The sequence below is a fragment of the Lagopus muta genome, chromosome 3 (assembly GCF_023343835.1).
Source record: "Lagopus muta isolate bLagMut1 chromosome 3, bLagMut1 primary, whole genome shotgun sequence".
NCBI lineage: Eukaryota > Metazoa > Chordata > Aves > Galliformes > Phasianidae > Lagopus > Lagopus muta.
The window spans coordinates 3,179,155-3,206,499 of NC_064435.1; the positions used below are offsets into that span (position 1 = coordinate 3,179,155).

At 39.3% G+C, this 27,345-nt stretch overlaps 1 protein-coding gene across 7 annotated transcripts in view; it reads left to right on the forward strand.

Annotated features, from left to right (window-relative positions):
- Positions 1 to 27,345, forward strand: part of TSNARE1 (t-SNARE domain containing 1) — a 496,518-nt gene that overhangs the window by 267,541 nt on the left and 201,632 nt on the right. For 6 of the 7 annotated variants that reach the window (XM_048938875.1, XM_048938870.1, XM_048938873.1 and 3 more), the window contains 2 exons: positions 8,347 to 8,419; positions 21,637 to 21,719. In XM_048938875.1, coding sequence (XP_048794832.1) covers positions 8,347 to 8,419; positions 21,637 to 21,719 — 156 coding nt within the window. Of the gene's footprint in view, positions 1 to 8,346; positions 8,420 to 21,636; positions 21,720 to 22,594; positions 22,634 to 27,345 lie in introns of those variants that run through there. The other variant, XM_048938876.1, reaches the window with a different exon arrangement.

Consider the following 27,345-nt stretch of genomic DNA (forward strand, 5'->3'; position numbering starts at 1 on the left):
GGGTAAGTAAGATCTTAAAAATAGGAGTGTATCTATATATATAGTTACTGTTTGTACAAGAGGATGTGTGTTTTTGGTTGGGTATAGAAGAATAAAAGTGTATGTATGGCTGTACAGTGCCCACATGTATGCGCATATACAAAGCCAAATACTTTTAATAACTGCTGTTTTTAAGTATAACTTTGGATGTAGATTAATTAGAAGTTCAAAACCCTGGTTAAGAAGAATTTTTTACACGATCTTTGCTACTTCCTGTATGCTTCAGATTCCCAAATATAAAGGGAGGATACCTCTTTCAAATCAGAAATATTGATGAGGTTCTCCATTAACTCATCTCACATTTCCACATCTAAGTGTCTTTGAGAGGTCAAAGTATCTATTCCTGTCATTTGTAGTATCCCATTTCCCTGAGGCACCAGTTCACTTCTGACCTTCAGCATGGACTGGTAACTGATAAAGTTCCCATGAAAGAAAATATCTGTCAATGACCCTGGGGGTGTTCAAGGAAAGACTGGATATTGTGTTGAGGGACATGGTTTAGTGGGAGCTATTGGTAATAGGTGAATGGTTGGTCTGGATGATCTTTTACGTCTTTTCCAACCTTGGTGATTCTATGATTCTATGATCTGTCCTAAATAGTCTGGGATATATACATAGGTATATACAGGTATATAGAGGTATAGAGGTATAGAATATATGGAGGATAATGATAGCAGTGCATATTTGTAGGCAGTGTGATTTAAATACACAGTTGTGAAGCACCAGAGAAAAGTGACTAAAAGATGCTAACAAAATATTCACAGTTACATTCTGTATCACCTTCATGCTCTTTATCACACCTTTTGGGTGGTATCACAAAAGATGAGACTTATTATTAACACGAGGGGTCCAGACAAGTCTTCAGACAGGGTTGGATGGCTAAGGGGAGAGGAGCTTTCCAGGGGAACCACCTGTCAAAAAAAATCCTCTTCAGATTGCTGCTGGTCAGAAGGCACTCTGAGGGTGATAGAGAAGGTGACTTGGAGGTCTTACGTCCAATTCATTCAAGATCATCAGTAGAATAAAGAGTAATTAGATGATGTGTGAGATGTCCATTAGGGTGGACAAAGGGAAGTGAGCTGCATTAAATATGTTGATGCCTTTTCTATTTTTACCAGTTCTGCAGTTGTTCTTCCTGCCTCTGCTTCAAATATGCAGTCATTTGGGCTTCCCAAGTGCCACCATTGCCCTCTTCAGTACACAGAAATTTGCTCAAACATTTGCACTGAGGAGGGTATGGTAGGTTAAACATATCCTTGGGTCAGTGCTAAGAGCGTAATGAATTATGTTTCCAGCTGGCTGTTCTGAGGAGCTCTGTTCATCCCTGTTTTGGTCCTCTCTGCTAAAGCCTCACCTCTGCCTTATGAGATTGAGGTATGTCATAGAACCATAAAATGTCTTGAGACTGGAAGAGACAGACAAAGATCATGGAGCCCAACTCCTGGCTCCACACAGAACCACCTAAAATCCAAATCCTGTGTCTGAGAGTTCCTTGAACTCCGGCAGCTTTAGCTGTGCCCACTGCTCTTCAGTGCAGCATCTTTTCCTGACACCCACTTGACCCTCTCCAGAGGCACCTCCATGCCGTTCCCTCTGCCACTGGACCTGTCATCAAAGAGCAGAGCTCCGTGCTGGCCCTCAGCTCCCTTTGAGGAGCTGTAGGCTGCCATGACGCCTCCCCTCCGCTCTCTTTTCACTGTTTGGCTTTTGGTGGTCAGGAAGAATGTTTATGCCACATGTCATGATTCCTCTGTCCCTGAGAAGATATGGGATTAGCATGCTGAATCTACACACAACTGTTTTAATTATGCAGGGCTGTGCTACACCTCCCAAGATGGTACCGCCAACAAAACAGAGAGCGAGCACACACAAGTGAGCAAGGGAAAGAGAGTAACTCCCCACAGTGGCTCTTGTGCTGTCCCAAAGGAGATCTAATTCAGTCTGTAATTGCTGTTCTATATAGCTTCTGCCCTCAAAACAATTTTCTGCTGGTCTGCTGCTGCTTAGGTTGAATCAGTTTGATTTATAGAATGCTATTTTTTTTCTTCCCAGCCACAGACAAGAGAAAAATATTTGTTGAAAGACTGTTACAGTAAGATTTAGCTTCTGCACATCCAGCATCAGAGAAGCTTGCTGACTTCTTATATAAGCTTTTTTCTGTTCCTTCTTACCTGTGATTTTAAGAAGAGAAAGGGGATAGATGTACCTCGCATGGATTTGTCCTTCTCTGTGCTTTTTACATGTGATTCATATGTAGTGAACCAAAGAGTAAGAAATCCCCCAGTGATATTGTAAATATAATAGTATATGTGGAACATCTCAGTATCTTTTTGGTGGAACGTAGTATACACTACAAAGTGTTTGGGTTTTGTGGAGTTTTTTTCTTCCTTATTTTCCCCCTCAAGAATCACAGCATCATTAAAGTTGGAAAAGACCACTGGGATCATCTAGTCCAACCATCAGCCAATCCCCACTATGCCCACTAACTATGTCCCACAGTGCCACCTCTATGCTTTCCTTGAAAACCTCCAAGGATGGTGACTCTACCACCTCCTTAGGCAGCCTGTTCCAGTACCTCAGGGTAAGTAGTAAGGTGTTTTTGTTTGTTTGTTTGTTTGTTTGTTTCATTTTGGGGACATGAACACCTGGACATTATATTACATACTTCAGAATTTACTTCAGATTTACTTTATAGCTTGTTCCAAGATGGTGGGGCAGAATGGCATCTCAGTTGTAGATTTCAGCATCACCTGAATAATTAGCCAGCAAACAGTATAGATGTTATTTGGTAGTTCTGTAAAACGTGAATGGATAGTTTGCAAGTACACATATATGCCCATATGCTAAATAGAACAGACCAGTGATATTTCTGATGCCATTTTTTACACAAACTTAATCAAAGATCCTTAGAAGCACGTGTGAGTTATCCTTTGGGCTGACATCAATAAAGGATTCTGGAATTTTGCTAAGTAGGACAGAGAAAACATTGATTGTATATGATTTTTTTTTTTTTTTTTTTTGCATCCTTTTCCAGAGAGCATGTTTCCCCTTTCTGGTTTATTTAGTGTTGCTTTTGTGGTTGGAATACAGAAGTGTCCTTAGAATATGAGTAATGTCAGGGCTGTGTTCTAAGTTTTCTGTATCAATAAATCTTCAGCTCATTAGTCATGAAAGTGGAAGTGAGGGGAGGTTTACTTATTTGCTGTCTTGGTGACTATCTCAGTAATGTTCATTCTGTGGGGAAACAGGCTGCTGGGATTTATGATAAGGTTGTTCCCATCTTGGGAACAATGTCTGAGTTTTACGACTCAACTTGTCCCCAGATTCATTTTTATAATGTTGAGATTGTGGTCTTGCTGAAGTAAAAAATGGGAAATGTAAAGTTTCAGTTTATCTGCAAACTTGTATTTCCAAAAGTTACTGTGCAAGAGTTGGAATTAAAGAAATTTTCCAAATTCTGGGTACTTTGCAGTGTCATTCTTCACTTACCAAGTCAGGTGAAATTACTCATTTAGTTTTTCCATAATTGCCTAGTGCTTTCTGTTCAGAACTTACTAAACGCATTTTCTCTGTCCAGAATAAATGCTCCAGTTTTTTAGAGTTCCAGATTCTTCTGTGTTCTATTTTTCTCATTTACATTGCTTGTTAGCTGGCAGGTCTCCACTTGCTTTGGTTATCTTTATCACATGACATTTATTTTCACCATATTCTGACTGTAATAATGACTTGTCTTACATAAACTTCTCCTTTGGAAAAAAAAAAATTAAAACATGAATGATTTAAATCTGTCTCCCTCTTGCTGCCGAATATAGGGTCTGAATTGTTGACAACCAGTCGAGGCTGATGTTGATTAAAAAACAAGAAACTCCAACCTAAGTAGCTGGCAGGAAGAACACATTTTTGAAACGGGCTGCTGTTGTACTCCCAGTTTTGGTGGAGTCAAAGAGATTTATGAGGAGCATTATTTCACTTTCAGTTCTGCGTACTGTGTGCAAAACTGGGGAAACCAATGCAATTTGATTCTGTTAACAAACTCTGATGCCTGGCAAGTTCAGAGGTACTTCATGATAGAGATAACTTGGCAAGGAGAAACAGAAACATAGCTGCTAGGTACATGCCATTATAGATGGTCTTTATTTCTAGCTATTTTTCTTCCCTTTTTTTTTTTTTTTCCTTTTTATTTTGCTTACATATATCAGGGCTTGGAAACTTCACATTGCCAGGTTAAATTATTCAGCATATTGCTTGCTTCAGGTCAGATTGCTTTGTACTCTGTGCCTTACAACTGCCTCTGTTGTTTTTTCTTACACCAAATAGCCACAATTTTTCCTTCCTACCACCTCAGAATCTGGTTTTAAATAACCCATATTTGCCGAACAATAATTTTAAGCATTGATACAATGATTTGAAAGTGATCTATACGCTACAGCCACAAAGTTGTTCACAACTACTTGCATAAAAATGACAAATCTGAGACATAACAATTCATTCACAGTGTGAATTTCCTTTCTCACTCCTTCCCTTTTCCCCCTTCTCATCATAATATCCTGGGATCAGCAAGCAGACAGCCCAATTCCTTACAGTAAATAGCTGAGGAGGGCCCTACGTGGACCCAGCTGATCTTTGTTAGACCAAATTGCCTACATAGTTTATTCCAGTGGAAAAACTGAGTGGAGGTGTAATTCAATATATTACAATAGCTTCCTTCTAACCTAATATATGTACAAATAAAAGGACAAGTTTTAGGCTGTGTTCACTTGAAGTGTTTTAAAAGAAGAGGAGTAAAACAAAACAGGCTGATTGAAGTGCAGGAAGAATTTTGTTTCTGTTGTTTGTAACAGAAAGCGAAGACTGATGTCAATGGCAGTTTAACCAAGAGAGACAAATGAGCATTATGGGCTTTTTTTAGTGCTTTTTTGTTTGTTTGTGTGTTTGTTTATTTGTTTAATATTTCTTTAATCATCTTTTACTAAGCAGTTAAATGAGAGCAGAACAACACGTTCAAGTTAATTCTCGTTTATTCACATTTTATTAAACCTTCTTCTTTCAAATATTTTTACAAATAAAAACCCCACAACTCCTCTATCCAAAAAATCACCACAAATTTCTCCTCATTCCTTGACAGTGATTTATGACCACAGTGATCTGGTGTAATCAAAGTTACTTAAACATTATTGCTTTTAAAAAATATTCTACAGAATTTACAAGTTATGAATAATACCATACATAATTAAAGCTTCATTTAGGCTGACAAGTGAATCAATGAAGTGCATTTTGTGATGCATTACCCCATCTTTGTTTGCAGGTTTTGGTTGTGTTCTTTCATTTTTGTTGTTTTATTATGATTTCTCACAATTTCTTAAGTCTTTTGTTTCTCCTACTTCCTCAGTTATTCAACATTTTGAACATATTCACAAATTCACAATGGTACTCTCAGGCTTTATTGCCAGTGATTGTGATTCCATTGCATTTTATGATTAAATGTTCTGCCACTTACATTCTTATAACAAACTTCAGAAGGATGTGTATTCATTTTGTTATTCATTTCCTAAATTTATCCATAACAAATTCTGAATTCTTGAGAAGCGGGATGGAAACAAGCTGACATTTTAGCGTGATGGTAGAGTTGCAACAGAATCCAAGCAAACAAGTTAATTACTGTGCAATTAGCCCTGGGAGAAGCAGGTTCTTCAGAGCACTTTCAGTGTTTCAGAAAACATCTTGATCTCAGATATTACATTAGGCATATGTTGCTGCTCCTCTGTTGTGCAGATGTAATGATGCTTTCTTGGTTGAGCTTGTGTTTGATTTTAATTTTATAATTCTTGTGTTATCCAGACAATTGATTCTGTGAGTGAACTGAAGTGAAGAAGTCTGGTTTGCTGTGCCCTTGTATGTGTTGTTTTGAGTTTTTGGTATCCATCAACTTGTGAAATATTTATAGAATCAGTGTACTCATATTTCTGTATTTTGGATTCTCTGCTGTCTAGTTGGCAAATTTTCCTTAAACCCATTTATCTACTCCTTCAGTGAAATTCTTAGAAACTTAATATCTTTGTGCCACTCTGTCAGATATGATTCCAATCTGCCAACAAAAAGTTTAGAAAGTCAGGAGTTGGGGATGTGTGTACGAAAGGATGGAAGGAAAAGCTGAACAAATATATCAAGAGGGCGTGAGAACTAAAGATAAAGGACACAAAAGTATGGATTAATGCCTTCTTCAGCTTACTGTACTGGTAAGACTGTTCCTCAGGAATCTCTGAGAATGTTCTGAGAGTAGAGGGAAAGTCTGCAGCAAGGAAGTTTCTTGATGATAGAGCATCAGGCCGAGGGACATTTATACCAAATGAACATACCTTCATCCTTGGAAACATCCAGAGTCATGCTGAAGGAGGCTCTGATCAGCCAGACTGAGCTGTAGATGTCCCTGTTCTCTGCAGGGGAGTTGGACTAGAAGGTCATTAAGGGTCCATTCCAACTCAAACAATTATATGATTCTGTGATTAAGCCCATGAGACCTGATTGGATGAACCAAAAGCTTTGGAGTTTTCCAGTGTCATTGTGAGACCACTCTTGATCATATTTGAAGAATAGCAATCAGAGGATGTTCCCAAAGACTGGAAGAAAGCAAATGTAACTAACTAACCTGATAGCTTTTTACCATGAGATGGCTGTCACCATGGGTGAGTGTGAAACAGTGCATATTTATTATCTTGACTTCAGATCCTTGCTGTTGAATATTAGGTGGTTGTGCTGAAATCACAACCTTGATAGGCTGGGGAAAGGTTCAGTGGAAGAAACCTCATGAGATACAGTAACTGGAAGTGACAAGTCCTGCCCTTGGGGAGAAATAACTCCAGGCACCACCATTACAGGCTGGGGACTGGCTGTCTATATGGAAAGCTTGCAGAGAAGAGGTATTTTCTTCAGAAGTCTCTTTGAACCAGGCTCCGAGCGACCTAATCTAGTTGTAGATGTCCCTGTTCATTGCAGGGGAATTGGTCTGGATGACCTTTAGAAGTCCCTTTCAACTCAAATGATTCTATGATTTTGTGATTCTGTCGTAAGTGCAGATGGGCAGCAGGCTGAAATTGAGCCATCAGTGCACCATTGCGGGAAAGAAGGCCAGCAGCATTCTGGGCTTCTTTAAGCAAGCAGCACTGCCAACTGATCAAAGCAGATACTCCTACCTCCCTGCTCAGCATATCTGAAATGCTGGGTTCCCAGTACAAGGAACACACGGACATACTGTTGCCCGGTCTATGAACATTCTTGAAGATATGCAAAAACAAGTGGACTTGGTTCTGAGCAACCTGCTTGGAGCATTGTATTAAATGATTTCCAGAGATTCCTGCCAGTCTCAATGATTCTGTGATTCTTGAAGTTGTACAGCTAAACTAAATGCATCCTGCTTGAGTGTCTTTTTTTATTTTTCTGCTCTGCTAATGTTGCCTTACTGGTAGTGCATTTAGCAGTGTCTGCATTATTATGTCTGTTATTGCTAGGTTAATTGTTTTTATAAAAGGCAGTGACATAAAAAGTCAACATATGCTCACATTTGCTGTTATATATGGTAACTGTTCAGATAATAGGGAAACAAAGTCTCTGGAGATTGCTGTCTTAGAACTAGGAAAATTTCTGTGTTTAATCTATTAATTTTACTTTTGGTACATTTAGAAATATAAATTAATCCATTCATCAAGCACAGCCTGATTGATGGATTGATTTCTTGATGGTCTACCAATAAAGAGATTCAAATTCAGTGATTTTTTGATTGGAGCAGCATCAATTTACAAATAACTTTTTTTACCAGATGAATGCCATTCTAAAAATGGGCTTCTCCACTGTAAGGATCTGCACTTTAGGATGAATAGTTTGCACCTAATGTATCTTTTTTTTTTTTTTTTTTTTTTTTTTTTTTTTTTTTTTGAAAAGAGGTAGGTTTGCAGCAGTTGTTTTCATTGTTGCTTTTTTCCTCTTAGGATTCTGCAGTTCTGAAAAGCAACCATAAAATCATATCATTTTACCTGTTTCTTATAGAAAACTCAACTCAACTGGCTTACTTAGATCCAATAAACCATGGCATTGTTTAAAGGGGTTTTTGATTTACCATGGGTGTATGGAGCACTTGGTCTTTTTCTTTTACTCCTACATAGATTTTTTTTTTCTTATTCTTTCTCTCCTTTATTTTTTTTCCCTATTTTTTTTCTCCTTTTTCGTCCTACTTTTTTTTTCTTTATTTTTTTTTTTTTTCTTGTTACAAAGCTTGGTTACAAAACATGTCTTTTATGTTTTCTGTCTTTTCAGAGTGACATGCTGGATGTGAACCAGATCATTAAAGACCTGGCCTCCATGGTGCATGAGCAAGGAGACACAATAGGTAGGTATCACTGCTGAAGTATGTTTTGTTGTGCTCCTAGGCCATTCCAATGTGTTGCTGTGTGTTCTCTCAGAAGAAACTGCATTTAATAGTGATGCTGCCATTAATTTTCCTGTGTTTTGTGCCCTTAGTGATGTTTTGATCTGACAAACTGCTCTATGCAATAGTGTTCTTACATTTGGATTAGTTAGATATATTTAGCGTAAAAAAAGATTCTGAGGTGAGAAAAATTTGTTCAATTTTGACTACAACAAAGAAGCTGAAGAATATGTAGCATTAACTATATAGGGATTCTTTTTTTTTTAATTATTCCTACCTGGAGTTCTAGTTAAAAAGCAACAACACCAGTAGTAGTTACTGTCATTATTGTAGGGTGGCAAAAAAATATAAATAAAAATTATTAAACAGCTTGCTTCTCCTAAATGGAAATTTCTCTCCACATTAAGAAAGTGTTTGACTAAATCTATAGTATTCAACCATTATGACATACATGCACACATAGTCTTGAACTTTCTGCCCACTAGTTGACCTCTTTTTATTCTATAGCAGCCAGTGGCTAAGAACATTGTGGAGGATTCTTGGGAATGGAGGAGATGAGAGAAACTGTTAGACATGGAACAGATTACCCAGAGAAGTGGTGGATGCACCATCCTTGGATACACTCAAGGTCAAGATGGACAGGGCTCTGAGCACCCTGATGTAGCTGTAGGTGTCCCTGTTCATTGCAGGGGACTTGGATCAGACGACCTTTAAGGGTCCCTTCCAACTCAAACGATTCTATGATTATCTTCAACAGCAGCCAACCAGTGACCATCATCTTTTTTTTTTTAATAGAGTATAGTAGAATAAAACACAGTGATCTGTTCCTTTTAAACTTCTTGGACTTTTCTCTTTGTTACTGATGTGTTCTGATGCAGCTAAAAGCAATCAGATATTTTTTTCTTTTTTCTTTTTTTATTTTTTTGGTGGGTTTTTGTGTATGATAATACTATGAAGCACTTCTGAAGCAGTTTCCAGTTCCAAATTTGTGAGCTAACAGTCCCGAAGCCATGATGAGGGACTTAAACATCAGAGAAGTGAGGTTTGGGAAGATATTACTAACCTGCATTGCTCACTTGGAGTACTTACAGAGCTCATGGGAACTAGATCAAGTCCTAAGGCAGCCACATGTAAATTATAAAAGAAGAAAATCTTCTCTGTTGTTTATTAATCTATCTGAATTGTTTTGCCATGCTCAAACCTATGCAAATTTCTATTAGCATCACATATCTCCTTTCACACTGAAATGAGCTTGCTGCATCCCACTGAGAAACACCACTCAGGTTTGCAAGTGCAGAACAAAATCAAGATAATATCTACCAATTCTTTCTTGTTTTGATTTTTTTTTTCTTTTTTGTTTTTCTTTTTTTTGGGGGGGCAGCTTATTTTTTATACATGTACAACTTCAGAGCCTGATTCGTCTCCAGAATGTACATCAGATGTTAATGCCTTGAGGGACATGAGAGCATACATCAGTTAGCTTCAAGATCCTTGTAACCAATTTTCTTAAGGCAACGTTTATTATTTTAGAATGTTGTTCATGCACAGAAGTGACCTAGTATTAACTAGCCTGTGAGAAAATTGTATTAAATAGTGTGTTTGGGTTTTACACTATCAAAAGTGTTTTTTCTTCCATTTCACTGCAGCATAATTTTTTTTGTAGCTTCCTCAGAAGCATCTTCTCACTCTGGCAACTATTCAAAGTATCTTCCCAACCAGTTGCTGAAAGATCCCATTGTATATCTTTTGACATTCATATTACATAGACATAAGTGAGATTAAAAATCAGTTGTTGAAGAGAATTGAAACTCCCACAGTGAAAATACAGCAGAAATGATGATAAGGGACAGTTCTCTCGACACTTGTTTATTGCATCCCTCTTACGTGCATGAAATGAAATCTCTGTGTGTGTTAATTTAGAAGACACAAGAAAACTATATATCCAGGGAATCTGAGGTGCATCATTCAGCAAAAAATAAAATCCCACCAGGGCTGTAGAACGAACAACTTTTGTTCACCATGAGCTGGGGAGAATTAATGGGAAGAACTTGTCTGAGCCATGCATAGCACAGGAAGAGTAACCTAGATTTCTTAGAAAAACCTTAAAGGAAGTTTTGCTACTCTGTGGGCCATTTCCTTAATGAGAACATCCATAACGCTCCGTAGAGTAGAGAACAATTTCTGTCAGGCAGGGAGGAAATAGATGAGGGGAAATGCAGAGATGGGGCAGTGCTTCTCTGTTATTTTTTGTCTTCTGCAGAAGTGTACGTTCCAAGTTGTGGCATCTCTTTGATAGGAATATTTAACTAAGCATTATGGCATCAGTGAGCCCAAAGCTCAAAGCCAAAACAAGCTGGTTATGTTGGTTACCTTGGAATTTGCAGAGTATTTTCAACACAGATTTAGAGGAGCTCTTGGCAAAAGCATCTCTGTGAAACCTTATTGCAAATACAGGTAATGGGATTTCTCCTTCTCCCATAAGCAAATCCCATCTCATGCACTTTCTATCCCAATCTCAATCCAGTTTTCTTCCCGAAGTTCCTTTCTGTCTGTGTCAAGTTTCTCCATTGCATAACAGACTGAAAGTCTCTACAGTAATTTCCATTGAAATAATCAAGCTGAATGAAGTTTGTGTTATGCTATGCTTAACTGTCATTGAAACAGGTCCTTCAGAAGAAGCATCCAAGCTAAGAATTAAGCACTTGGCACTTGGAGAAGTAAATTACATTGGGGATGATTGCTAGTGCTATGAGTCGCTCCCTTTCAGGCTCACAGATAGCTACTCAACTGAATGAAGTACAAGTCCACAACAGCAGGAACGTTCCCAGTGTTTCATACCAAAAGTCATTATTTTACAACTGCAGGCTTGTCTTTCCATTGGCCATACTGGCATAAATAGGCATAGTTTCATGAAGTCAAATTTATTATTGGTGTGAGGGAAAAGAAAATCCTAAAATCCTCATGTCATCTGAAGGATGCGTTAATAACACAGTTATCAGTATTTCTGTTACTGCTGATGAAGACAGATGTGTACTTATCTACCTCTGTAGGCTTCTGTTTGCACTGTAACAGAAAATAAGGATGACCTGAATAATACAGTCATTGCATTCTGTTTGCCAGTAGCAAAAGAAAACGCTTTTCTTTTTTTCATGTAGGAGAACTTTTTTCTCTTCTACCTGTGTATGTAACCTCACTAGTTATGGCAAAATAAGGAGCAAAACCTATATTCGTCATCTAAATTGTCTCAATTCAGCTTTCCCTGTTTGCGTCTTTGTCGCTTTTCACAAAGCCACAAAGCCAAAAAGCATCCATGTTGTTCTGAAAATGCTACACGTTTAGGATATTTGATACTTGTAAAACGTCATATTTCTTCTGATGTTGGAAAAATTTGGAACCAACCTTACGACAGCTGATCTGTAACCTTCCCCCTCCAATGAAATGGCAAAAGACTGGCCAGTTAATTTTAAGATCACAGCAGCAGGACGTGGGAATTAGTCTTCTAATTCTTTGTTCATACATACAATCTTAGAATGGAATCATAGGATGGCTTGTGTTGGAAGGGATCTCAAAGATCACCTACTTCCAAGTCCCAGCCATTGTCAGGGCTGCCTACCACTTACTCAGGCAAAGTGGGTACAAATTAACATTTTCAAAGTGAATCTCATTGTCTGGAAGAAGATCCTACTGCATCAAGGAAAGTACTTTCTCTGACTTCCTTTTCTTTCATTTCTTTTTTTACTCAGGGTCAGATCTTCATGCAACTAAGATTTCATATCTTTCACTCTTGAAATCTGCGTAGTACATATTTGAAAATCATGAAGTTAAGAAACTTCATAGCATTATTTAAAGTGCATGCTCTCTCACTTCACAGGCGTTGTTACTTGGTATCTTCCAGGCTAGAACCCACAGACCTGCCAAGATAAATATAAACATGGCAGCTGGTGCTTTCCTTCAGTCTAAGAAGAAATTTATGATGGGGTCAATATATTCAGTCCTTGAGTCATGCTGGTGTTTGCTTACATAACACATTGTCTGTTATTGCCTGATGATAATAAGCCTCTTTCAAAGAAAGAGTATTTGCGTGAGTGCAAACGTGATACTTATTTTGGAAGCTTTCGAATAGTAATGTTTTTTTTTTCCCTTTCTTTCTACAAAGTCAGCTCAGTTCTGTTGCCTGTTTTATCGTTATTGCTTTTCTGACCTGAAGGCTAGTTTAACGTGTAGACACTGTCAAGAGTCAAAAGGCTTTGCACACATGTTCTCCAGTTTGACTGCCTGAACAGCATGACAAAGAGTCTGTTGTCATACGCAATAATGCAAGCCAAGCAGGGAAATCATCCAACTGGATCCTTAACTAAACTCTCCAGAGTTATGTGTCTCTGCTGGGACATCTGCAGAAAATGAACACATCTTGAGAGTGGTCCCTGAATACCTGAATGTAACAGCTCTAACATCTGCGTTTAGCTGAATGTGGTCTGTGAAGTCCCTCATTTGGTTAAGTTTTCTAAGTGATCTCTGAGACACTATTGTGTGAATGGAAACATTGATGTTCTTATTGGCTCCTGATTAATTGGGAAATCTCCCAGCCATCTTGCTTTCAGCCATTTGTGGCAACATGAAGTTACACATCAATGCAGAGCACAGTCCATGCAGGGAGTATATACAGGAAGGAATTTTGGAATCAGTGATTTTTCGCATACTAAACACTTCCCATTTCTTCAAACAAAACTCCGTTTTCCTTCTACAAACTATGTGTATATTCTGTTATCAGTTTAATGTAAACTTGTTACTTGTAAATGTAGTTCTTGTAAACTATTCCAACTGCTGAAATTGCATACCACTACTACTCTGAATTGTATTGTGGACAAGAATTTCAAGGGCACAGTGGTTTGAATACCACCGCTCTCACTTTCCACAATTCCTTGGATCTGGACATCACTGAAGGGCCTGTAAGTTTATAGAATCGTGAAGGTTAGAAAAGACCTCTAAGATCATCTAGTCCAACCATCAAACCATCATCACCATGTCCACTAAACTCTGTCCCTCAGTGCCACATCTTTATGTTTCGTGAACAGCACCAAGGATGGTGATTCCATCACCTCCCTGAGCAGCCTGTTCCAAGACCTCACCATAATATCTAAGATTTTTTTTTTCTTTTATCCAACCTGAACCTCTCCTGACACAATTTAAGGCCAGTACCTCTTGCCCTAATGCTAGTTTCTCAGAAGAAGAGGCTGACCCCCAGCTTGCTACAACCTCCTTTCAGGGAGTTGTGGAGAGAGGTGAGGCCTCCCCTGAGCTTCCTATTCTCCACACTGAACAATCCCAGTTCCTTCAGCTGCTCCTCATAAGACTTGTGCTCCATGCCCTTTGCAACTCTGGACACACAGCAGGACCCCAGTGTCTTTTTTTTGTAGTGAGGGGCCCAGAACTGAACATGGTATTCAAGATGTGGCCTCACCAGTGCCAAGTTCAGAAGGGCAGTCACCTCTCTGCTCCTGCTGACTGTTCTAATACAAGCCAGGATGCCACTGGCTTTCTTGGCCATCTGGGCACACTGCTGGCTCATGTTTTACTGACCAGCACCTCCAGATCTCTTTCTTCCATGCAGCTGGAGGACCTGGCACTTGGTCTTATTGAAGTTGCTTGGTTTCATGTCAGGTACAGGTTGGTGATCATTGCTACAACTAAATTGCTGGAGTTGTGGGTGAGAGATAGCATGATGTTCTCTGATAAATACATTTTGCTTAATAGGCAGCATAAAAATGAGATGAGTTTTTCTGCTTCTTTTCTGTTTCTGCTCTCTATGAGCATGAGTTCTTGTTTCGTTTTGCATGGACTTCTGCATTTACTCCTATTGCTGTCTGCTGGTAGGACATCACTTGCTTGCTCATAAGGAAAAGAGTAATGGGTAGCTGTAGATTTCTAGATTTACTAACGCCTAAAGATTTGTCTGCTGCTCTGTGTTTGACCTTTGTAATGAGACTGGGCTGGTGTACTTGTAGTTAATGAGCCAGCTAACTTTGTAAAAGAAGCAAGGCTCTTCCTTTTATGGGGTTTATTGCCACCAGTAGGATTCTTCTCACACCAATTTACTGAGTCATCTTGGGGCAGTTGGAACTGCTGTGCTCTCAGTTTCTTGAAATGTTTTGATTGAGCAATAAATGTCATGCAGCTAGAAGCTGCCCAGGTGGTTGGTTTCTTTCTGCTGGGAGTTGTCATACTCTGCCACAAACACACTGCTTGGGAGGCCATGGCTTGAGCAGGTTAAATAAACAAAACAAACCATGTAACACAAAAGTTGCCAAACAACTTGTAAATTTCAGTGACTTTACTTTCTAAGTAAAATATATGGTCTTTCCAAGACAGCAAGCAAAAATAAAATGAAAAATAAAATAGAATCATAGAGTCATAGAATGGCCTGAGTTGAAAAGGACCACAACGATCATCTGGTTTCAACCCTCCTGCTATGTGCAGGGTCAAATGACATTAAGGTATTTACCCATTTATCTCATTATTCATGTGTTGGATTTGAAAAAGCAAGTATAAATAGGTCATAGAACCATTTGAGTTGGAAGGGGCCCTTAAAATCATCTGGTACATCCTTTGATCCCCCACGGAACCTTTCCAACCCCTCCAATTCTGTGATTCAGTGTTATTCATTTTATTTTGGTTTTGTAACCATTAAAGCGAATACATTTTACAACAGTTTGAAATAATGTTTTCTTTAGTTTGAATATTTTAAATCACTTTTAAAAAATGTTTTGAGGTTACAACTCCCTGAAATAGTGTGTGCTAGAGAAGAGTATCTGCAATTTCACATTCCAACTATGTATTCCTTTTTAAACTACTTCCAGAGGTTAGTGGGAAGAAAAAAGAAAACATGAGATATCCATAAATTTTCTTAGAGAAGTGTTGTGTTTGTTGAAATGCCTTTTTTCATCAGAAAAAGAAAACAAAAAAAAAGAAAACTTTAAGAGCAGTGAATTGATTCACATGACGTAACATCCTCCCATGTTCAAATTTGGGACTACAAACAGGAGAGCCTGAGAGCACCCAAAGCTAGTTGAGAGCATCATATGGGGACATTGGATACCTCAGATTGCTGAGCAATGGGAAGATAAGCCATACCATGCACCAACAGGAGCATGTACATGAGCTGAATTCTGGTAAAATACCAGTTATTTGAGACCACTTGTTTCTCTATAAGAAAGAAAAGTGAATTACTTTCCACCTACTAAAGTAGTCCTGCACTCTGCCCTTTAGCACTGAGCTATGATTTGAGGCACCTTATTCTCTGATAGGACATGCTTTTTTCCAGTAGATTAACACAAGATGACGTTTGAATTTTAAATCCCTGGAAGATACATCCTGGCAGGCATGGTGAACCGCTGGCACGGCAATACCATTTTTTTCAGTGCATGCATATTTAGCAGATACTTGACATTTCCAAGATGCATTTCAAGGACAGTATAAATCACTCAGGAGCTGAAGTGCTATAAATTTATGCTAGTGTTCGGCCATTGTCTTATAGCCGTTTATATTCATTCAGACTCGGGCTTTGGTCTGTTGACTGAAGAAAATCAGCAGGAAGAGCTGGCTATGACATTTTAGGACAGCTACAATCGCCTTTTCAGATCTGCTTGGAAAATTTGCTAGAGCAGTTGTTGCCCTACCTCCAGGGGTTGTGTGTTACCGTCTGGGAGAACTGGAGAACTGCTAAAGTCAAATAGAAAGCAAGATACAATCTGCTTTTATCGGAATCACAGCTCTTGCTGCTGCAAATTGTTTTTCATAGAATCATTCCGATTGGAGAAGGCCACTAAGGTCATCTAGTCCAACCATCAACACATCCCTACTGTACTCGCTAAACCATGTCCCCCAGTGCCACATCTGCCCTTTTCTTGAATGTCTCCAGGGACAAGGACTCCACCACCTCCCTGAGCAGCCTGTTCCAGTACCTCACCAAATTTTCCCTATAACACTCTATACCAATGTGACCCATTTAGCCCTAGTTCAGCAAACAGGAGAGATTATTTTACAAATCCTGTGCTGAATTTGTAAGTGACATATACATAGAAGTTTGCAAATGCCTAACCCTAAGTCATTTCAGACTTTTCTCTGGAAAAACGGCCATAGCTTTCCTTCATTTAACATCAGCAGTCGTGCCTGTGGAAAGCCTGAGCCTTTTTTTCACGCAATGAAACTCACTTAAAACTTTAAAATGGCAATTAAAACAGGGAAAATTCTTTTTCATGCTGACAGCAATTTCACCCTCAAATTTGGCTTTTAATTAAGAAAGAAAACTTTGCATATTACAAAAACATTTTTTTTTTATATTATGCTTCTCAGTGTGCTGTATAGATTATTCTTGTCAGAAGTTATAGTGAAGAAACAGGGTTAAGCTTATTGGAGTGCTAAAAATAAAAGCATACTGTGAAACCTGAAGGGGCCCATTTTGATTATAGCCAAGTGGGAGCATTTTAAAATTTTCATTTACAAGCTCACTTCCCTGTCTTTCAAGCAGCTCTACTGAAAATGCTGCCTTGTGAAACCAGTCTATTGTTGCCACAATAAAGACATAGGTCATAGGGGTTATTCCTTGATATATTTGGACAAAAACCCCACTCCAGCCCCTATCGCTCCAGTAATTTCACACAAAAGACTCCTGTTGGCCATTAGCAGGGCTTGATCTCATAAGACAGGTAAATAGATAGGGTTAACAAGCCCTCTGAGGGTCATCATGACTTCTGTCTGTGTGTGACAAGTGTGTCATATTAAGTTACATCTAAAAGCCAGTCAGCTCTGCTGCCTTCCTATTGAAAAGATGTGTTTAGGCAGGAAAATTAAATGTCTTTTCCTAATTCTTCGATACAACAGCCATCTGCTTTGGTGCAGCCTTGTCCCTCAGTTTCATAAAATGGTGGTCGCATTGCCTTAAAGTTTTTTTTTGTTTCCAAAATGTACCACAATCATAAATTCATCATCACCAAAAGAAGATGGGAAGTCATTATGAGATTCAGACTACTGAGACCCTTTGAAAACCCTAGTCTCAGAGCTGAGTTATTTCACCTATTTGGGAGCAAATTCACTGTCTTTTCATGTTAAAGGCAGTGAAGAAAGGAAAAGTCATACCCAGCTGATGTTCCTGTCTTCTTAACAGCTTAACATTCCTTTGGATTTCCTTGCTTCTCAGTCCCCAGTCTTGGAAAGAAGCCTGAACATAAGCAAGGTGAAGCTCTGAGCAATCACTATCATTTGGCAGAGATGTGCTGACATCTGCTGAGTGACACATTTATTCTTGACTTATTGATACGGTCTGTGTACTTCCTTTTGATTTGACCCAAATTCTCAATTTATTCTCTTGCTTTCCTGCATAAATCGGCAGAAATACACAGTTATATAGTGTTACATATTTATGTCTCATTTTTATAGAGTTTTGCTTGTTTATTTGTTTTTGTCTGCTCCTCTCAGGATTACAGATTTTTACAGAGAAAATGTAAGTGGGAGTTCTGCTCATTTCAATTTCTGCTATTCTGCTGTTAGGAGAACAAGTGAGCAGAAACTTTGTCAGCAGGACCCAGTCACCTCCTTTAACATCACATCAACTTGTGTAGGACTTATAGCACTTGACCAGCCTACCTGGGAAAGCCTGTGCTAGAAAAAACAGGATGGTGGTTGCAAAACATGATGAGTAGGACATGACTACCCCAATCACACAGAATCACAGAATCACCCGGGTTGGAAGGGACCCCAAGGATCATGTAGTTCCAACGCCCCTGCCTAGCAGGGCCACCAAACATACACATTCAGATCAGGTTGCCCAGGACCCCGTCCAACCTGGCCTTAAACACGTCCAAGGACGGGGCATCCACAACCTCCCTGGGCAGCCCGTTCCAGGGCCTAACCACTCTCCTAGTAAAGAACTTCCCCCTAACATCTAACCTAAATCTTCCCTCCTTCAACTTAAAACCATTTCCCCTAGTCCTGCTGTTGTCAGCCCTTTTGAAGAGTTTACTCCCCTCCTGGGTGTAGGTTCCCTTCAGGTATTGATAGGCTGCAATGAGGTCACCCCGCAGCCTTCTCTTCTCCAGGCTGAACAAGCCCAACTCCCTCAGCCTGTCCTCATAGGGGAGGTGCTCCAGCCCCCTGATCATCTTAGTCGCCCTCCTCTGGACCCTTTCCAAAATCTCTATGTCTTTCTTGTACTGAGGGCTCCACACCTGGACACAGTACTCCAGATGGGGCCTCACAAGAGCCGAGTAGAGAGGGACAATCACCTCCCTGTCCCTGCTGGCCACCCCTCTCCTGATGGAGCCCAGGATCCCATTTGCCTTTCGAGCTGCCAGAGCGCACTGCTGGCTCATATTCAGTCTCTCGTCCATCAGGACCCCCAAGTCCTTCTCTGCCGAGCTGCTCTCAAGGACCGCTCCTCCCAGCCTGTACAGGTGCCTGGGGTTCTTCCGGCCCAAATGCAAAACCTTGCACTTTGCCGTGTTGAACCTCATCAGGTTCACCTGAGCCCAGCCCTCCAGCCTGTCAAGGTCCCTCTGAATGGCATCCCTTCCTTCCACCGTATCAACCGCACCACTCAGCTTGGTGTCGTCAGCAAACTTGCTGAGGGTGCACTCAATTCCCTCATCGATGTCATTAATAAAGATGTTAAAGAGCACCGGTCCCAAGACAGACCCTTGGGGGACACCACTTGTTACCGGCCTCCACCTGGACATAGAGCCATTGACCACCACCCTCTGTCTGCGGCCTTTCAACCAATTGCTTATCCATCGGGTCGTCCACCCATCAAATCCACTTCCCTCCAATTTGGAGATGAGGATGTGGTGGGGGACCATGTCAAAGGCCTTGCTCAGGTCCAGGTAAATCCATGCAGCTGTAGTAATATGTTATTGAATGGTCAGGATTTGAATTTCAATTGATGCAAACCAGTGTTGTCTCAGTGATTAGTTCCCAATTACACAGATCTGTCCTAGCTTACAAACATGGAAAAAAAGGACCCCCTACTTCCAAGATATTCCTCAGTTCTACCCAGAAAAGATCGACTGTACTTCTCCTGCTATTCATATAAAATATTTAGAATGACTCCTTACTGATTTATGGGTTAACTTCAATTTCTGGCTGGAAAGACATCAAGGCCAGTCCTGGAGACAGGATATCTATTGTTTTTGAACATGAGTATAAAATTAATTTAACAGTGATAGTAGAGGTGGGCATGTAGTAGCAGGGTTTTACTTGGAAACTTGCCTTGAGCCTCACTGTTAAGTGAGAGGTTGAAAAGTGCCTGCCGTGTTTGAAGTAGACTTTGGGTAGATCCACTCACATGACAAAAATACTGCTCACTGCAGTGTGCAGTCTTAATATTTATGCTTCTGTTCATCAGTTTTTATAATTCAGCGCCATCACTTTCTGCTGGAATTGAGAAGAAAAGGGGAAGAGAAGCATCTGTTATTTTCCCTGGAAAACATTCAGATTTTTGCAATACTTGGTTGTCACACTGGTGTGTGCGAGTTTGTGGACTCAAATGTTCTAAGGCTCTGTACAAGCAAATCTGACATTTCTTCATAGCCTGGAGTTACAATCATTAGAAACAATCCTGATGGCAATGGAAGCATTTGTGCAGATCTCAGTAATGACAACCAAGGTCTATGGTTTTAAAATCTTAATGAAAATTCCTTGAGAAGCTTTGGAAATGACCAATTATGTCATTTTAATCTATAGAAGAGCCCACCATGTAGTTTGCTTTTGGTTACTACAGCATGCATAATGTAGTAAGAATGAATGGGGAAAAAAAAAACAAAGAACAACCCTCAGAGGTGTGAAGAAAGAGTTGCAGTAATTTTCTAGGGGCTAAGATGAAGTTGGGGAGGAAAGAGTGTTGTTACACATTTTATCTGCAAGTTTTCACTCTAAATAAATAAACAAATGAATAAATATGTGAATAAATGTTACTTAAATCTTCAATAGCAAGTCTTAGACAAATTAAGTGTACGTATTCTCGTACTGTGGCCAGAAATTATTGACATCTCTGAGTGCACAAATTGGTGAAGATTTCTAAGATTTCCATTGAAAGCGCAAACCTTTAATTGCATTCTAAGCACAGTGATGGAGCCAAAATTTAAACTTGTATTTGATGGAAGTGAGGATTTCTCACTCAAGGTGTAGCTGTCAGTCTTTCTTTTCTAGTCTTATTTTGATTCCACATGTTTCCCCCAGCTTCCACAACCTCAGACCTAGCAGTTTAGGATGAGATTCATCTCCCTTAATTTTAGACAGTGGCAATTTGTCTCATTCTAAACCATCTGTGCAGACCTCTCTTGGAGCTTGGAAATGTGATCCAGGAGTTGAAGTTGTGATTCATCTGATCTGATCAGTGGCAGGTAGCTGGTGTATCGGAATGAATCACATGCTGCTAACTGCTGCATCTGAGGGTTCTTGCTTAAATAGAGACCTCAGTGTGCAACCCACATGTATTCAGATAAAGATTACTTCCAATCTCTATGAGATAATACCAGATAGAATCTACCACGTTGCTTCTGTAATTTAATCCAGTGGATTTGCCATTCTTCAGCTGAAATGCTCAGAACATGCTATCAGTTTTTCCATTGGATTTAGTGGGAGTGGGATGAGATGATAACCTCCCTACTCTGCACTGCTGTAGGCTCATCTCAAACACTGTTTTTAGGTTGGACACCACAATATCAGAAGAACATAAAGCTATTAGAGAGCATCCAGAAGGGGATATATGAAGATGGTGAAGGGTCTAGGGGGGAGGGGAGGAGGCTGCGTATGAAGAGAAGCTGAGGTCACACTGGTTTGTTTAGCCCAAAGAAGAGAAGGTTGAAGGGATTTTTGGTGGTCCTGAATGGAACCAGGAGTTGGATTCTGTGAACCTTGTGGATCCCTTCCAGCTCAGGTTATTCTATGATGCCATGGTTCTGTTATTCAAGGACACACAGAGAGCTATCAGTCATACTGCCTCTGATTGGTTAGGTGTCTTCAATCATCAAAATGCATAGCATTCTTCTTTCTCTGTAATGCAAAGTCTTGCAGAAAATGCTGCTTCTCTTTTTATGTGCACATGTAAACTGCTGAATTGCTGTCAGTATAAAGCTTTTGTTTTAGGTTTGTACCCTGTAATTATCTTCTATTATCTTAATTTGCAGACAGTATTGAAGCCAACATTGAGACTGCATCTTCTAATGTAGAATCAGCCAATGAGCAGTTGGCAAAAGCAAGTCAGCACCAAGTAAGTTGATCTAAAACACCTTAAAGATACATTCAGTAGTAGTATTTAAAATAAAGTGTACACTTGACGTCTGTGAACCACATGGCACATGGGTTGCATTGGATTTGTGCTACCTGGAAAGATGATTAAACATATTATAAGTAAGAGCTATGTGTTTACATGCATATGTATGTGATTGAATTATTGTAGCATTGGTGATTTGCATTAGTGTAGTCATTTAGAGATCTGCATATTCAAGAGCCATTTCCCAGTAGGAAACTCAACAATTAGCTATTCTTGTTCTTGGAAAAATGTCATAAAAAGTATATCATGTAAGTGTGTATGTGTTTCTTATTGGAGTGTTTCCTAAGAATCAGGCAATAGTGCTTTTCAAAAACAGCAGAATTGCCAAAAGACGTGATGTGGTTGGTGAATAGTGGCTATGGAAATTGTGTTCAGCACTTTTTAAAGGCAAATTCTGGGTTGGGTATTTCTTTTTTCCCTTCTATATTTCTTCACTGGAGCAAGAATACAATACACACTTACAAAAAAAAACCCAACACATTTATCTTGTTTGAAAATAGCTTGACCAGAATTGGTAAATGGTTATTTCATTGGTTACTTTCAAGGGTTTCAAGGGATGAAGCCAAGAAAAAAAAAAAAAAAAAAAAAAAAAAAAGATGAATGAATGAAACAAAGAAAAAAAGGTTATTTCTTACATTACTGACATAAGAAAAGCTGCTACAGTTTCATTCTTTTCCTCACTCATAAACCAATTTGTTCAATTTCAAGGTGATTTTCATGTATCTAGAGTACTGTTATGACAAAATGTAGCTGAGGTGAGTGTGAATACTTAGTGCCTCTTCTTTGGTCCTCGGACACAATGAATTCTGCAGGTCTGGGATGAACCTCCAGCCTGAAGGAGAAGGAATCATAGACATTTTACTGCATTAAAAGAGGGTAATGTGATTTTAAAATTATCTACAACTCATTTTCTGGTGAAACGTAGAATTGTGAGTAATAAGAAGTTTTGTAGAACTTTGATATTATGGAAACTAGATTTGGTCTTCAGCTACATTTTGGTTTTAAAGCCGTGTATATTCAAGATAATGTGTTTTACCATGCATTTAATCCTGCATTTGCCTTGAAAATAGACTGTTGCATTTTTAGAGTGGGAAATCTAAAATGAGACATGAATAAATTTAATACTTGACAGTAGAGCAGATCGCAAGGCGTAAATGAGTTAATGACAATTTGAGCTAGGAAGGTCGGAGTAGTCAGGCAGAAAATGAACTCAGAGCGGTATAAAGGATCTGCTTTCTTCAACCAGCAGGAGTTGCTGAAATAACCAACCCAGTTAGGAAGTCCTTTATTCTTCAAATAGGTTGATCAAGATGAAGATATAACCAGTCTTAACAAGTCAACCACTGCTGTCAGCATAAAGAGACTTGCACAGACTGTTATGGGAGAACACTCTGGATCCTTCCATGTCCTTGAAATGAGTCTGTGTAGAAGAATATCACTTAGATAAATTCTGCTGCCAAAGAAATTGTGCAGTCTACATCTGCTGTAGGGGATTGGTAGCTGGATGAGGATCACTGTGTGCAACCACAGCTGTCTCTCTGTCACCTCTTTCGTGAGATATGGATGGAAGATGGAGTGAACAGGTTGTGACTTTGATTGCTGGTCTGCTGTATGAGGTATTTGTAAAATGGTGTTTTGTGTCCTGCTATCTGCTCATTTTATATCTGAAAAGACATTTGTTTAGTAGTGTGACAAGAGTGGCTGTGGTCACACATCCCTCAAGAGCTTTTGTAGGAATTGACGTTGGTGCCGCTGCTGTATGTATGGATATTGCAAGTAAGTCTAGGTTGTTCTGTCAGGTTGTGTACCTAGTTCTGGCTATTTTAGAAAAGTAGAGGATGGATTTGATAGAATGATCACCCAGATGGCTTTGTGAGTCAACTGCTTCCAAGGGAGCTGCTATAATTCTACACCCTTCAAAATTTCTGTATTCTGTGCTGGTTGGAGATTAATGGTTTTTAAATCTTACTGGTTAGTTTTCCTGTTTTTTTAAGTTGTTGGTTCAATAATGTATTTGTTTATTACCTATGACCTCTAGCATGGTGTGATTGCCCTCTAATGCAGAATGGCTTACAGATGTCTGTTATTTATCCCTACTTATAGGTATATACATATGTATATGAATACATGTGTGTGTGCAAGTAGTATTTTGTGAAAGTATTGACAAATGCATATATAAATTAAGAAATCAGGAATGTCAACATGGCTGAAAAATTTAAGCAGAGCACCTACTGTAGACCTTAATGAAGAAATTTCTGTCAGGAACAAAGACTTAAGTGACAGGTTATTTAGCATAATGTTTGCATATAATGCAGTGCAGTGCATCAACAATACAACTTGGAGCGCCAGTCCCAACCCATCCATTAACATAACAAAGCATCAGTAAATCTTTTCTTTAACTTTTTTTTCAAAATGAAGCATTTAGGCTTAATGCAACAATAGAAATATTTAAACAGGTATAAATATCTTCCCACTGAGTTCTTTTGCTTGTGTTTTAAATTTTGAAAGAGGCTCTCGCTCATGTTAAGATATTGCTGCTAGCAACAAAGTTTTCCAATTTGACATGAACTTTCACGTGATCCATCTAAACCCTTCCACCAGGAATAACAAACAAACAAATAAAAACACCAGTCACCCTAAAACAATAAAAAAGCCAATTGGCGGCATCATGGGGTAGGTGCAACTGCTGTTGTAGAAGGCAGAGTCAGATAGTCAAGAGAGTAGATTGTCTCAATTGCTCATTACACTCCTGATCTTACATGCCATGGGAAGTCTCTGAGTCCATGCTGGGTACCATAATTGGCTTTACCCCCTGACATTAGCACTTCTCTGCTTCACCAGGTAAATTCACTGAGGACTCTGTTGTGCTCAGATATTACAGAGGCTCTGTGGGCATGGCAGAAATGTAGCAATAAACATAATGCTTATGTCTGTTCATGATGTAGCAAAAATGTCTTACGTCATAATCATTTATTTCCAGTAATATTTCCATGACACTGTAAATCATTTGATATATTTTCAGCATTACGTGACATATATATTGGGTGATAGGTGTTTGTTATATCTTCACTGCAGTATAAGATGTGATAGTTGAACTTGTAATTAATCATGAACAAAGAAAATACTGCATCCCAAAGCCAAAAAAAATTTAGTGGGAGCTGTCACATCTTTGAAGGAAATACGTGTTTTCAAGTTTTTGAAATTCTTAAGGTTTTTTTTTTCCTTCTCATTTTAAATTATTATTACTAGAGGATAACTGTTAATGTTTAAATCTTTTTTTTTTCTTTCTTTTTTTTTTAACTAGAGATAATGGTTAAGCAGAATGACTGCAGTACATGTGGAAACATGCATGATGAAAAAGCATATGAAAACACTATGAGATACTAATATCAGGCCTTGAGGAAGAGAGGCTGTTTCGGTATGAAACACCTTTTGATCACATGAACTCAGCAATTTTACTTTGTTACCTTGCTTTTCTCTAGAAAAGACAAGTTGGAAAAATAACAACTGAATGGTAAATCTGACAGAGATATTCTCCAGTGGTAGACTTGCTTCACTGTCTTTCCTTTCTCATATCTGGTAGACCTCATGAGCGTCTCACATCTCTTAGACCTGAAGAAGACATGGTAACTCTTAGCATTTAATACCAGTGGCCCGTACTTGTCTCCTAAATTGTCACTGTCTATACCCCTTCAGGAGATTCTTTGTCCCACTCATCTTAAGACAACAATTTTAGCATAGGGTGAATTGTTCTTTGGAAGGTGGAGTCATGAAATCGTGGAATCATGAAGGTTGGAAGAGATCACTAAGATCATCTAGTCCAACCATCAACCCATACCCAGTATGTTCACCAACCATGTCCCTCAGTGTCCCATCTCCATGTTTCTTGAACACTTGCAGGGACAGGGACTAACCTGAACCTCTCCTGGAACAACTTAGAGTCATTACCTCTTGTCCTAAGGGTTTACTGAAGAAAATAGAAGTGTCTGTGGTTGAAGAATGTATGTCTGAGATTTGGACTTATTTACACTCACAGAGAGGAGGAGTTGCTTCCTACATCTTACAGAGATGTCTAACATAAGTCTCGTGGTTCCTCTCTTAACATACCTTTTCTCTTTGTCTTTAAATTCTGGTCTTTATCAATAAATAACCTTGCAGACATTTCACAGGAAATGAATCGCATGCAAATCACCTCTTTATAAAGAAAAATTAGGGCATTTAAGACCTGCCTAGATGCTTTTCTGTGCAACCCACTGTGGGGAACCTGCAGGAGGGTGTTGGACCAGATGATCCCCAGAAGTCCCTTCCAAGCCCTATGATTCTTTGATACTATGATTAGCTTAGTTGCAGTGGGCATTGCACAGAGGGGCTGGCTGCAGTAGGATGAGCCATGCTGCTTCGCTCAGTTTGTTCACAGCTTCCTGCAGATGGATTGAGAGGAGGAAAAAGAAACAAATGCAGACTTCAGAAATACATATTAAATCAGTTATTCTTTTTGACGCAAAGTTTGGCCCAAGTTCAGCTTGTTCACACTGACTGAAGGACTCTGTGTGCTGACTGTTGAAGCTCATTTGTTTTGGAAGAGCTGCTTGTGTGTTGCTCTGATTAATGCTGGTTGCTTTCCTTCCCTCTCTCCTTTATGGAAGTCAAGCTAATTTGGATTCACTGGCATCGCAAAGGCAAGCAACAGTTCAGTGACCCAATTGTGTAGTCTAAGAACAATGATGTTTTTTCCTGTAAAGAAGGAATTCCTGGACCTGACTTTCAGTGATCACAGAGGGGCACTTTCAAGGCTGGAGCTTCAAGGAAAAAGCCTCATACATACTTCACATTTGCAGATAGATCTTTTTACTGGGGGATCAGCAATAAAGAGCTGGCCTCAACTTTTGCCCAAATAACTCATTGGAACTTGAAAAAGAAAAAGAATATTTGGATTTCAGAATCACTTTCTTGTATTCTAGTACTCACTGTTACATACAGTGTAAATTGTCAATCTCTTAGAGTCATAGAGTTATTAAGGTTGGCAAAAACTACTAAGATCATCTAGTCCAACCATCAGCCCATCACCACCATGCCCACTAACCGTGTCCCTCAGTGCTGTATCCAACCCGAGCCTCCTCTGGTGCAACTTTAGGCCATTACCTTTCATCTTATCACTGCTACCTTGGAGAAGAGGATGATTGCCACCTTTCAGGGAGTTGTAGAGACTATGAGGTCTCCCCTGAGCCTCCTTTTCTCCACAGTATACAATGACAGATCCCTCAATCTTGTTCCCTTTTGATGCTGTTGCTTTGCTATGTCTGTCAAAAGTATGAATGTGGCTGAGTTTGCTGCTTCTTTGGGTAATTAGCACTTGTTATTTGGAGGATTATGAAGTTGTTTCTTCATCTGGCAGTTTCTGCCTGTGGAAGTGATGGCAGATGAATTAAAGGCTGCAGTAGGAGCTCAGAGCTCTGTAAGGACTCCAAGCAAAAGCTGATACTGAAGTGACTGTGTAATTACACAATAAAACCTTAATCTCTCCCGTCAGCAGCTTAAGGAAAGTTTGCTGCCATCCAGAGTC